The 13,141-nt window shown below is 38.3% G+C and overlaps 1 protein-coding gene across 4 annotated transcripts in view; it reads left to right on the top strand.

Moving 5' to 3' along the window:
* Positions 1 to 13,141, top strand: part of BANP (BTG3 associated nuclear protein) — a 153,665-nt gene that overhangs the window by 45,000 nt on the left and 95,524 nt on the right. For all 4 annotated transcript variants that reach the window (XM_063334812.1, XM_063334813.1, XM_063334814.1 and 1 more), the window contains one exon: positions 5,508 to 5,747. In XM_063334812.1, coding sequence (XP_063190882.1) covers positions 5,508 to 5,747 — 240 coding nt within the window. The remainder of the gene's footprint in view (positions 1 to 5,507; positions 5,748 to 13,141) is intronic.

Below are 13,141 nucleotides of genomic sequence, written 5' to 3' on the forward strand. Positions count from 1 at the left end.
TTCCAGTTCACCGTAAGATCAAATCTCACGTGTTATATGATCATTTGCAGCACTTTGCTTTTCCTGCCAAGCTCTGTATGACCAGATACAGACAGCAAGAATGAACTTTTAAATAACAAACTTTTTGCACCTTAAAACAATATTATATGTAGCTGATGTAAAGACACTGATGAGACTTCAGGAGCTTCAGTGACTTGTTCAAACCAAAGAAAACTATAGAAATTGAATTGCTTTAATTTTTTATTATTATTACTGGGAGCAGACAAATGGACAATGGTTTCTTCCAGGTATCTGTCACAGAGATGTTTGGAACTAACAGTCTGGTCCGCTCTATAAAGTTTAATATAACAAAGATGCAATAAACAAGAAAGCGTGCAAAACCTAAATTAGGAATCTTATTTTCTGACATGAAACACACTTTCTAAGGATTTAAAAAGCCCTCTAAGTCCATGGATTTTAATTTTCTCAATTTTATCTTGATTTTTTTTTTTAGCTGATTGTTTTAAATTATAGGTGATTTCAGAGTCCTCACTTTCTAGTTCTGTTAAATAAATTCCCTGGCTTTCCATGAGTCATAAAGTAAGGGAACCTCCTCTTTCTCTCATGGATTTAACCAAGTACTGAAACTGAGGTCTTATTTTTAACAAACTAGTAATTTGGCTAATTATATGCTGAGACTTCTATGCACACCATAGTATTTGCTGAGACAAGTATGCTTTGGTACTGCGTGCCCATGTATGTTCTTTTGTGCTGTGTGTTGTCTGTCGGACAACTGAAGAAACCATGAGGGCAGGAGAGTGCAGGATATATTTTCAGATATATTTGTCTCGTATAGTGTACTGGTCCTCTGACCATAGGGGCTTAGAAGTTAACTGGAACTGGGCTTGGAAGTTAACTGGAACTGGTCTGTTAGCCAAATCCTTTGTGCCGTACGGAAGATTAGACTTGGAGCACGAGATTCTTCTGGCGATCTTTCTTTTATGTTTACATGGAAATTAAACCTTTTTTTTCCCCACGAGAATAGTCAGGCGTAAAACTCCAGTGCTTTGTCCAGGGTTTCTGATATTCCTGGATGTGTGTGTGTTGGATGCTTCCTTTTGCCAGAACTCCCAGCGTCTTAACTGTGTTTTGTGGTGGGAGGAGGTTTTCGTGAACATAGCTTTAAAGCTAGTTATTTAACCTTTCTTTTTAGCTTTAAATCATGTTGCTCAATTTGTACGTTAACATATAGCCTGATTGTCTCTCTGTTCCTTATATTTAATGACTGTTAGTTAATAAAGTCAGTATTCTCTGTCAGTTAATCAGTACCCCTGTGAACCCTTGCAGGGGCAAAGACTCGGGCTAATTGATAGAAGTTAATTGAAAAATATGATGTTGAATCTTCTACACATCCGCCAAAATATTATTTAATTTCTCTAGAAATGGGGGGTTATTTTTGTAGGTTAGGATTATTTTTTTATAGATTTTTTTTTTAAGGTTAATTCATCTTTCTGCCTTTATAGTGCAGCTACTGTTTGTTCTCTGCTGTAGATGCCAGTTTTGCACCCTACCTTGTTTGTAAAATAAAAACTACTCGGAATAATGGAACACGTTAATTCAAGTGTTTATGTGGGCAGGTGTTTCCTTTTGTTTTTCCTTGTTTTAAAGGAGTGACTGACAGTGCGTAGTGAGTGCGCGGAGCCTAGCTTTGCTTCTAGTCTTACTGCTAATGCTCACGTGTCAGGCTGGGGGAGTGTATCCCGATGGGAAGACGTGAGTAACAGTTAAGTGTCTGTCATCTCCCTGGGCAGGAAAACACATACACGCGTTGAGAGCGAGTCTGAAAGCCGCAGTGACTCTTGTCTGGCTTTTGTTCTCTTGACATAGGTTTTCTTGATACTAACCTTAAAGCTCGCTCGTCCTGTTCCCATAGAAATACTTGTTTGCGCAGCAGCCCCAGCCGCCTCTCGTCCTCTTGCACGTCCCTGCCGAAACAGAGGAATGGTCAGCTGTGTTGTGAGATAAAAGAAATGGACTTAATGCAGTAAAAAAGATTTGAAAACAGCATTGAAAAGCTCAGTAGAAGGAAGATAAAGGCAAATTTTCTGATCTTAAAAAAACATGGAAGAGGAGCTAGAAATTGAAATGAGCTTCTGAGTACAGAGGGGAAATCAGATAAAAATGTCAGGACTTTTAACACTGGAAGTAGAAATGATCAAGAGCCACTTCGCTGATGATATATTTGCCTTAAACAAACACAAGGAAGTACCTTTCCACATAGCATTCAAAATGCATTTAAAATGCAGCAAGGCCATTAGGAAAATGAAAGAAGGAAAAATACTTCAGGGCAAAACAAAAAAGATGTGTGATTAACTGAGTTACAAATGACTGTGTGCATTTACAGTTCATTAGCTTTAAGGAAAGTGTTGTCTTTGACTGTATTCCTCCTCCCCAGCCCTTCACGTTATTTGAGCTTTGGTAGCCTTTCAGGAATAGAAGCAGCTGTGTGTGGTTGTACAGGGCCTAGTGGAGTCCTGACTCGGTGTCTGGTTATTACAATGTACGTACTAAATAACCTGACTCCTCTAGATTCTATCTAGATATTACGTATAATGCCTGATAATACACGTAAAGAACCATTTCAGTAAGCATAAAAGGATGTTTGAGTACTAGGAGCTTCAAATGATGCAGCTTTAATCAATAGTATTTTTGTACTTAATTGTTTGGAGAGAACTTCCATCAAATTCCCAGTCTTTTTTTCTCTTTCCTTATTCAGTCTGTCTTCTCCCATAGACACCGCTTATTCAGAGCAGTTCTGCCTCCCTCATAACTGGCACCGTACTTCCTCTTTTCACCAGTTTTTTGTACGCCAATCTCATCGTATTTGCTCTATGCAAAGTGCCAGATGTGTTGGCAGGCCGGTAGGAATTATTTTTATATACGATAAGGAATAGTTTAGCTTTTGTGCCCTGAAGTAGCTACAGTGAGACAGTAGAGTCACGTTTAACTTTAGTCATGCAAGTTCCACTTAATGGAAAATGATTATAAAGCAAATTCCCTTTCTGCTGAAGCTTTTAAAGCAGGAGGAAAATGCAAGACATAATTTAATGTGGGGCATGTGTTCATAGGTCAGAATAACAAGATAGTGTCTTTTTTCCAGGCTGTTAGCAATAAAAGAAGAGTTGCACGTGGTAAAAACAGTATGTTCTAGCCTCTGTGCCAGTAAAAAAAAAAAGAAAGAAAAAAAAAAGACTATTTTGCAAATTGAAAAAAACCCCACTGTGGTTCATGTAGGTTGATAGCGTTTGTTGCACAAGGCTGCAGGTGGAAGGTGTTCTATAAGTAGTAATAACTCTAATAGTAATTCTGTGAACTGGTAAGGCAATAGGATTTTGATAGGATGTAGAATCATTTACTCAGGCTTCCTAGAATTTCTTTGAAAAACTTACACATATATCCAGAGGTGGTTTTGCTTTGCCAGCTCTGCCCAAATTTGTGTAAAACAGTCAGTTTATCTTCAGGAACAGACTGTTGTTTTCCCTGATAATGTTAACCAGGCTTGTGGTGAGGCCAGACATAGTGGCATTCAAAACAAGCTGTAATTAATCTGAACCACCGTATTTTTCAGATGGCACTTGGTACTGTGAGCAGAAAACAGCTAGTGTGCCCTGCTACATAGTTCAGGATAAAAAGTAAGGTTCAAATCAAATATATATTAAAAAAATTGTGAGCGTATAAAAAATATATTCAGAACAGAGCATTAAGTTCTGATTTCAACAGAAAAAAGTTTGAGGGACTAGCTGCTGCATAAACCAGCAATAAATATTTTTCCTTACAAATTATTACAGTTGATAATCTGATGTTTGTAATGATATATCAGTATTGCATAATCTAACGTTTGCCTCATACTGCCATTATTCATTGCAGTAAACTTGCATCTGACATGTGGTATGACTCAACCCAAAGGTCATGTTGGGAAAGTGTTTTGTAGTGTTTGAGTTGCTTTTATGTTGTATTTTATTGCCTGCTTTTGGCTTGAAGTCTAGTAAAATGCAGGCGGCTTAGCCTATGCCAGTACTTGGAAATAAAGATGCTGCTTGCTCTGGGGTCCTGTTCCCTGTGAAAAGGGTATGTCCCTCCCTCTGAACTCCGTAACCCTATTTTGTGACTAGCAGGGTTATGGAAAACAGGACTTTGTTACTTTGTATATACCATGAAACTGGAAAGGCATTTAATGAGAGATAAATCATGTCATTGAATGACTCGGTTTACATTGTTACCGTCCTGAAATTGTGTGAAACAACAAGGAACTCCTCTAGTGCTCTAGTACCCGAGGGCTGAGAGACTCTTAAATCAAGAAGCTTTGTTTTACTCCACAAAGTTGAGTAAACAAAAATGAAATCCAAATGGTCTGTGTCAGTGAGTATTGAAATAGTACTGGAATGTTGTTCTATCCAGTTCCTATTAGCATTGTCAAGATTTGCGCTGGAAATTTTGTTTTTGTCTGAAATGACAGTCTCATCCTGGGTCCTCCGTGGCATCCTCCGCTTCAGTGGGGATTGGTCATTCTTACGAGCTCTCTTCTAGTTTCTGGTTTGTTTTGAATCCACTAACTTTTGGCGTTGTCTGCAAAGATTAATTTCGAGTGAGGGCTTAGTATCCTCTTAAAATGAATAGGTGTTTTTCCCACCAAACTGAGAGGCTGTGACAGAAATAAAAAAAAATATTCTTATATATAAAAATGCATGTGTGTATACGCAAGATAAATTAGGTGTAGTTCTGCTGCTAATGATCTCATACTTGAATAGAAGGGAAGATGCACTTGGCAGATGGTTAGTGATTGATTCACTATCTTTATGCTGGGCCTGTTCCTTGGTAAACTGTGGGCTTAGGAAGTAATGGAGGCTACTGGCCAGTAAACTTGAAGGAAAACCAAAATGTTGATTGGGATCTCTAGCTACATTTGGAATGATTATCATTGCTTGAAATACTCTTTTTAAGTGATTAAATAAGTTACTGTCAGTATTGATTATAACTTCTTCAATTTACAAACTTGCTTAGGCTCATTTTAATCTGATGCTTTTAGGGAAAAATGTGGTTCAAAGCTGTTAGCTTCTTGAAATTAGCTGTACTTTAAGAATATTATGGGGTTGCAGTAATCTTCATTTTTAGGGGATGACTAACTTGATGAATGAGAACACTGTGAATATAGTGTGCTCTTTCAGCTGTTGGCCTCTAATATGGGACACTTTAAAAAGATATCTGAGAATGAGTTAGACATCTGGACATCCTCATGTAGGCCAGAACACTAATGGCAATAACTTTTGGTCACCATTGGTGTGGATTTGAGAGTAACTTTTTATCTGTGGCAAATCTTGTGAACCTATTAGTCTGCTAAATTTTAAAGTTTATGGGGACTACAAAGAAAACTGGAAGAGCTCATGATAACTTGAAATATTGGCTGTAACTTGAACCTGACTGTTTCATTCTGTGCCACAATTAGAAATTTCACAATCTCTTTTTTTTAGAGGATTACCCCAATGGGACATGGCTTGGAGATGAGAATAACCCTGAGATGCGAGTCCGTTGCCCCATCACCCCCGCTGACATGCTGCACATCAGCACGAACTGTCGCACAGCCGAGAAGATGGCACTGACATTGCTTGATTATCTCTTCCATCGGGAAATTCAAGCCATCTCCAACCTTTCGGGCCAAGGGAAGCATGGGAAGAAGCAACTTGATCCTCTCATGATTTATGGAATTCGCTGTGAGTATAACACTGGAACTTTTGAATTTATACTGTGTAGATAAGGCAGAAACTAACTGCTGCTTGCAGTTAAACTACGTTTTGTAAGAACAGGGTATGTATTTTTGTTGCCAGACAGATGTTTTGTTTGCTTTTGTTTAGGAAGGAATCCTAATGGGCTGGTTTAATTTAGTTTGTTGTGGGTGTTCACCAGAAATTCCTCAATCTTGAAATCTGAATTCAGATTTCTTTGCAAGTACCAGCTGTGAGCACACCAAGTGTCGTAAATATCAGAGAAATATTTTTTTTCTCAGATAATGGAACAAATAGTAAAACAAATTACACATATATAAATATTGTTCAAGTGTTCAAAACAGGATGGTCTTGAATCTTAGTTTTTTTACTTCCCATTTATGCGTATGATTTCAAAAGACTGTCTGACACTGAGATGGAAGAAATTTGCAATCTCCACTAAAGGAGAGGTTAAGTGTCATAAAGCCTGTGGATTCGTAACAGGAATGCATATGATGCTAATGTACTTCTGTCTGCTCCAGTGTGCGTGAGTCTTTGGTTGCTAAAGCTATTATGCAGTAACGAACAAATATTGCTTATATTGAAAATGCAATTTTTGTCAATTCAAAAGGAATCAAATGTGTTTTGCATATAGAATGTAGCAGGCATAGCCACTAGTTTTGAGTGAAGAAGAATCCGTGCATATGCGTCTTGCTCTGATATGCTGACTTCTAGTAGAGGATTACTCGGTGAATACATTGAGGACAGCCAAGTCTGTTCCACGTGCTATGGTGTAAATATTTTCCAGTAAAATATGGCCTCTCAAACAGCCAAGCATCTGACACAAGTGTACAGCTTTTGCGTGTTAACTTTGCTGTGCATGGAAAGAGGAAACAAATTTAAATGTTAGTGTGGAATTAAGAGAGGGTCTAAAAATGACCAGCTTCACTCATTGAACTAAATTTTAATCATCGAATGGTTTGGGTTGGAAGGGACCTTAAAGATCATCCAGTTCCAACCCCCTGCTATGGGCAGAGGCACCTCGGGCTAGACCAGGTTGCTCAAAGTCCCATCCAGCCTGGCCTGGAACACCTGCAGGGGCGGGGAAGTATATATACCTACTATACCAGCAGATCGCACTGTTAAAAGATTCTCTATAGTCACGTCTTATGTAGGTCACCAGTGGATTAGTAGAGTGGGAATAATTTGTTGTACTAGAGTATTTTGTATACAGTTGCCAATTTGAAATGCCAATTAAGGCTTAAAAACGTAGCCAGAGAGAGCTTATTTTGAATGGTGTTTTAAGTATTTGATGCTTTGTTTTTATGCTTCTGTTAGGGCAATCTGTTTGATAGTTACATGGAAGAAAATGTGAGGAATATTTGACGATGAGACTGCTGTGCCTTATTTAAGCTGAACTGAGCTGAAGAAATACGGTCCTATTGACCTGCTTTTGTTTCTAGCAATTTGCTGGCTATTTTGGGGAAGCTGATAGGCAAAACTAACCCATTCAGTTTGCTGCGTTAGGTCAATTTTTGTGTGATTACATACCTGAAGCTTACATACCTTGAAGACTTGAGGCTTATATCGCATATCTATTTAAAACGTATTTTTAAGGGAGATTATGATTCAAAGTAATTTTGATCTCCAAAATCTTTTTATCTATTGATGTCATAAATATAAATGACCTTGTTCCATTGTGTTTTTAAAACTTAGATTTTTTTTCTTGACAATAGTTTTTAGAAAAATGAATAAATGAATCTTGTTCCTGTGTTAAAGCAAGTCACTAGCAGCCCTTTTCCCCATCTCTTAAATCTGTGAGTGCAAATCAAAAGAATGAGTTTATAACTATTTGTATAGGAAGAACAGGTTTTTGAAAACATGAGCGTGGAGAAGGAATGTGCTCATGTGACTGAATGTTCAAGCTAGGGATTATGTCATTTATATGGGGCATTCTGACCATGAAGAAATTGGATTATAGAAGTGATTCCTGCAGTTGGAAAAGGTCTGCGACGGCAGAAATGTAGCAGCAGCGGATCATAAGCAGCAGCATTCTGAATGACGGGCACAGAAACCACTGTCTGTGTCTTTGATGTCATAGGCATTGTTCAGAAGGTTTGGGATTCAGTTATCTGAAACATCTGTATTTCTTCTTCATGTTGACTAGTGCGTTGCTTTCTTTTGGGAACCAGTCCATAACAAACTAGGGATTTTGTATGCCTTCTGGAAGATATACACCCCATGTGAATCTGACCAGAATTTACTTTTTTGGGTACCTAAATGTTAATGGTTATTGAAATTTGCTGTTGGCAATGGCAAAGGATCCTGTGGCAACAAATGATGAAAATGCATGTACACTGGATGAAGCAGCAAATTTAATAGTAACAACATTGGTGCAGAAATGGTGATTTCATGTAATGCTCTCTAACGTCTTATCGCTGCGGATAATTAACTTGAAATGAAATTTGATGTCAGTAGCGTGTTTATGAATTTCTTGTGAAGTGAGTGAGCATATGGATGACTCGTAACATTTGGGGATGGTGCTTTGGCCATGTTCAGTTCGATGGCAGAACTCCTGTTGAGTTCAGCTCTGCCACAATTTCATCCCTAATGTTTATCAGAAGTACTGGGAGGAGCCCTGCCATGCCATATGCACTTTGCTTTACCAGTCCACAGACCATCTGGTTTTTATTGGTGAAGTGTTGTTCCATAAAATCTACCAAAACCTGCGTGCAGCGCTACTATGGGAATGAAATTAGGTTGTCCTAACAACGTGGTTTGCTTCTGCTCTAAGCAGTAACACTGCAATGCGTTATTTTAAACTTAAATGAAAAATCTAATGTCATCAACCTCACATCTGCCAATCATAGCTAGGCAAGCTCAAGCCAAAATAAAGGATTTTATTTTTCCTTTTGTTTCAAGTTTCTTAAAGTTTGTCAGTGGAAAGATATTCCTTCCTTTCTTTTTCTAGAAGAAAAAATACCAACCAAATCTGTATTTAATAGAGAAGATATTTTGTATAATATGCAGAAACTATACGACATGAAGAGATGTATGTTTATTAAAAATTCTTGATATACTGCATAAGGTTTACCGCAAGAGAGATGGAAGTTATCTTTGGAAGTATAAATTTTCACTTGTGGTATAAATTTGCTTGTGGAGTGGCAGTGGTATTGAAGAGAGTTTTTGGGCAAGAAACCAAAATGACTTAAACACACTATATGTCATTAAGTAGCTCCTTACTTCAGCTGTACTAAAAACGTGGACATTTTCTGGTGAAATATAAGAACATCCACAGTTGTAATAGTCTTTGTTTAACAGAAAATACAGGTCTCTTGAGGTTTTACAGCAATCACCACAAATGGGTTTGAAAAAATAGATTTCCAAATTCAGAATTTTGCATTTTTAAGAAACTTAGAACACAAAGGATGTTTGTCTTGGAAAAAATTGAGAGGGGATTTCTGCAGTTCATGAAAGAAAAGCTATCAGTAATTCTTACTCTTTAAAATAGTCTAAGTAATTAAATGAATTAGTTATTTCCCATGTGTGTAACTTTGTTAGTGTGTCATTTCTTTGAAAGCCTCTTGCATCTGCACATGTGTGTTTGCAGACTCTCGCCAATCATTTTTTAATATATTTGTCAGCTTTGACGAATTATGACATGAGGATAGAAGATCAGCGCCTAGAAATGAAATGCAGGGTGAGTGTTCGGGTGAAGGAAGGAGATACAAATTCACTAATTGTGTTAGGGGGAACCTGTGCCCTTAGTTCTGGTGTATTATCGGACACCAGAAATCCTCTTTGGACTCCATACAGTCGTCTGATGCTCAGGGAACTATTTATGCGTATTGAAATAACTCTCACATTAGGGACGCGATCGTTGTTTAAAAACAAAACAACCAAAAAACCCCCGGCTCCCAGTACCTGCAGAGGGGAGGGCACCGCGGTGGAAGATATACGAGTACTGTTATAGCCAGTTTAGTACTAGTCTGTTGAATTTTCCCATCTGCTTTCAAGACTACTTCATAGAGTGATTTTTTGCTGATTTCTGTTGATGAGTTAACACTTATTTCATCCAGAATATGGCATCCCTGTCATTAAAGTAACGTAGGAAAAAAGTGTTATCTGAAAACACCTTATGATAAAGTCTGATTTTTAACTATATGGTAAGTGATATATGTTCTGTTTCAAATGGCGTATAACTTTACTTTTTAAGATGCAATTAAAAAAGAAGACTAGGAAGTAATTCGTAATCAAAGCTTGGTGTTTCCGTTGTGTCATAATATTGCTTCCAGTAAAGATGAGACCACCTTTCTACTGTGCTATTTGAAAGAGATGTTAATACACTTTGATAGAAGAATTAAACATAGCTGTGTCCTCTTCAGAGGGCTGTTCAAATAGAATTAAGCACTGTACTGCTTTACAAAATTCACTGACACAGTCCTGCTTGAGAAGCAGACCACCCACGTTTGTTTAATGGGAAACACATTTGACTCCTGCTTGATTGTATAATGTATTTCAGTTGGATCAGCGTGCACGCGCGTGTGTATATATACATATATTATATATATATATAAAAATATATATATATTCATGCACATAACCCAAACATAATGCAGGTTGGGCCAGTTCAAGCAACTTGTAACTTGTCGTGTAAAATCTGCAGATCGCAGTAAGTCACTACTGCTTCAGCTTCTCCTTTGCTTTTAAAGAAGATTTTGATCTTAATAGCAAGGCAGGATAAACAACAAATACACCACGCTTGCGTTCCGTCTTTCTTAAGCATTATCGTGCTTTTAAATGCTGGAGGAAGGGTAGTGAGTTGCTTCTCAGAGACAGATTGTTAGCTCTGATGTTCTCACCAGTGGATCTGTTTTATATGTTGCTACTATATTGAATGTTTTATATAAATGAACACTACAGTTACTGAAGGTGTCCACTATAAATACAGAATATATTTAGTATTTTGTTATTTCATTTTTTAATTTTTCCACTTTAAAAAAGCCTTTTTTATTGCTATATTTTTATGAATTATACCCACTTTTCCTTTTATCTCCTTTTTTCCCCCCTTCCTAATCTTTGTATACTTCTTTTGTTTGGACACTCTCTCTGTCTTCCTTTCATTTCCTGTTTATAATTTTGGCTTCCCGTGTCTCATTTCTGAATATCGTGCTAGTCACTGACTGTCAGTGTGTGGTGTATGTGTACAGTGGTTCAAAACAGCGTTACACCTAGATGCATCTAGACCTTGAATTCCACCAGGACACCACTGGAGAACGAGAAAAATTCAAACTTTTTCAAACTGGCATTTTGTCCTAACTCTTTAATATTTCATCAGCACTAGAAATCGGTGAATTTCCGTAACTTGGGTTGTTGAGACTACATTGCTAATTGTCGTTTCAGTCCGTTCCCCTTGACAGACCACCTAACTCAAGAATCAGTCATGGTCTGGATACTCTGGCGATTTGGGGGGAAGAAGAATGGGTTAGTGGCAGTGCTCAAGCTAGTAATTTGTTTAATTTGTTGAGGATCTCTGATGTTTTCTGTTTAACCCGTGCTTCTGTTTCTTCGTTACATAGGACATTAACTAATCTTCCAAGCTATCGTATTCTGAAAAGAAGTTGTGTGGTTTGTGTCTGCATGGATGAGCTAATCTTGTGGTGCCTGGAAGTGCCTTTTGCCAACATTTTCTTCTCCTAGTAATAAGTACCATGGACTATAGTTCTTTGGAAATAAAAATTTGCTTTGGTCTGTTGCTTTGAGGACTGTGGTGTTATCAGATGCTGTAGTGGGCTTCTCAAGTGCCAGATCATGGCCTAGAGGTAGGACAAACTTCATTTTGCAGTTTGAAGTGTTGAGTATAAGTGGACAAGAATTTGCCCAATTCTGCAGCAACATGACTGTGGCAGTCGGGGGAGTTGAAGCAGGTTCTCCTGAGCTGTGTGCTCTTCAAAACCGCTACCCTGAATCTTACCAAGTGGACCACTTCCATCTGACAATTTCAGAAAAGCTGCGTTGTGGCTCATTCTGAAGTCCGTGAGAGTGGTGACTGTTGTTAGGGGCAGACGCTGGGGAGAGAGGAGGGAGAGTTTGCAGAGGTGTTGAACTATCTCATACTCAAGAAGAGGGTGAGAACCAAAGCCTGAGAGTTCAGCACGGCTTTAAATGGAAAGAAGTGAAAGAAAGCATTTCTGTTGGGCTTTTCTCATATCCAAAAAGCATTAATTTTTTTGTACAGCACCCTCGGGAAAGGCTTTGTGATGCAGCAGTGCTGCTTTTTGCAAACATGTCGTCTTCCTCAGAGCTGCAAAAGTCTGGCTTCAGTTCCAAATAGCTGCTTCTTTGTGAATCAATTAAATACTGCCACATGGAGGGAAGTGATAACCTCTTTTGAGGCTAGGCAAGAAGATAATATGAGAACCCATTGAGTTTATCTCAGCACCGCAGTTCTCATAAATGGCATCAATGCTGGCACTTGCTTACTGACTTTATGTAAGCACTGTAATTTAACGCTGGCTGTTGTTTTCTTCTTTCCTGGGCACTTGTGTTTATTTCAGTTACTTTCCTGGCTAGTTACTGATTAATAAACTGAAAGAAAGGCAGCAATTTGGGGATATAAAATAAATTGTTGGCAGCGTGTTTTCTCTCTCCTTCTCACACTTCTCTTGTGTTCTTGCGTTATACAAGCGATGAATTTAATTTTCCATTCTTGAACCTCAGCAGCTGCGTAGCCTGTCAGTCGCAACTGTGATTGCACGTAACTTGATTGTGCGTGATGTGCTATCAAGTGTTTGTGAGTTCGTAGGTTCTACAGAAAGAAGAAAACTAATGCATTAGGTCACTTGGACCACCTCTTTCCAGCTGATGCACAGTCGTTCCATCCTGTCAATACTTTTCTGCTTTGGCCAGACTTATTTAAAGTACGTGCTGAAGTGCCCTGGTCCTCGCTTCTTGAGAGGCAGCTGAAAACATTCAGATAAGCCTGTGAGCGTAAAAGCAGTTTTCTCAGTGACTTTAAATGTTGCCTCAGGAGTGTATAATGAGAAAAGGGGCAAGTTGTGTAATTTGTAAGAAAGGTGTGCTCAGTGGGAAAGTTACCGCTACAAATACGATAACTTAGTTGAATGAGTGCTGGTTTTTTTCCTAATGAAAATCAAGGAAGTCTAGTGTGGGTTTCAGAAGTCAGTACATATTCGTGTCCCAAACCTTGATGTCAGGGAGAAGTATTGGACCATTTATAATCAATGTGTTGAGAGTGATGTCCAAGGATCGTCTTTATCAATACTGCAGATCCATCCGAGCGATGAAGTTACAAGTGAAATAGAGGGCTCTTTGTGTCACGGTTGTACTAATCACTGTTTTCTTTGGACTGCTGCCTTCATACATGGAACTTCTCCAGTGTT

The sequence above is a fragment of the Chroicocephalus ridibundus genome, chromosome 4 (assembly GCF_963924245.1).
Source record: "Chroicocephalus ridibundus chromosome 4, bChrRid1.1, whole genome shotgun sequence".
NCBI classification, from domain to species: Eukaryota; Metazoa; Chordata; class Aves; order Charadriiformes; family Laridae; genus Chroicocephalus; species Chroicocephalus ridibundus.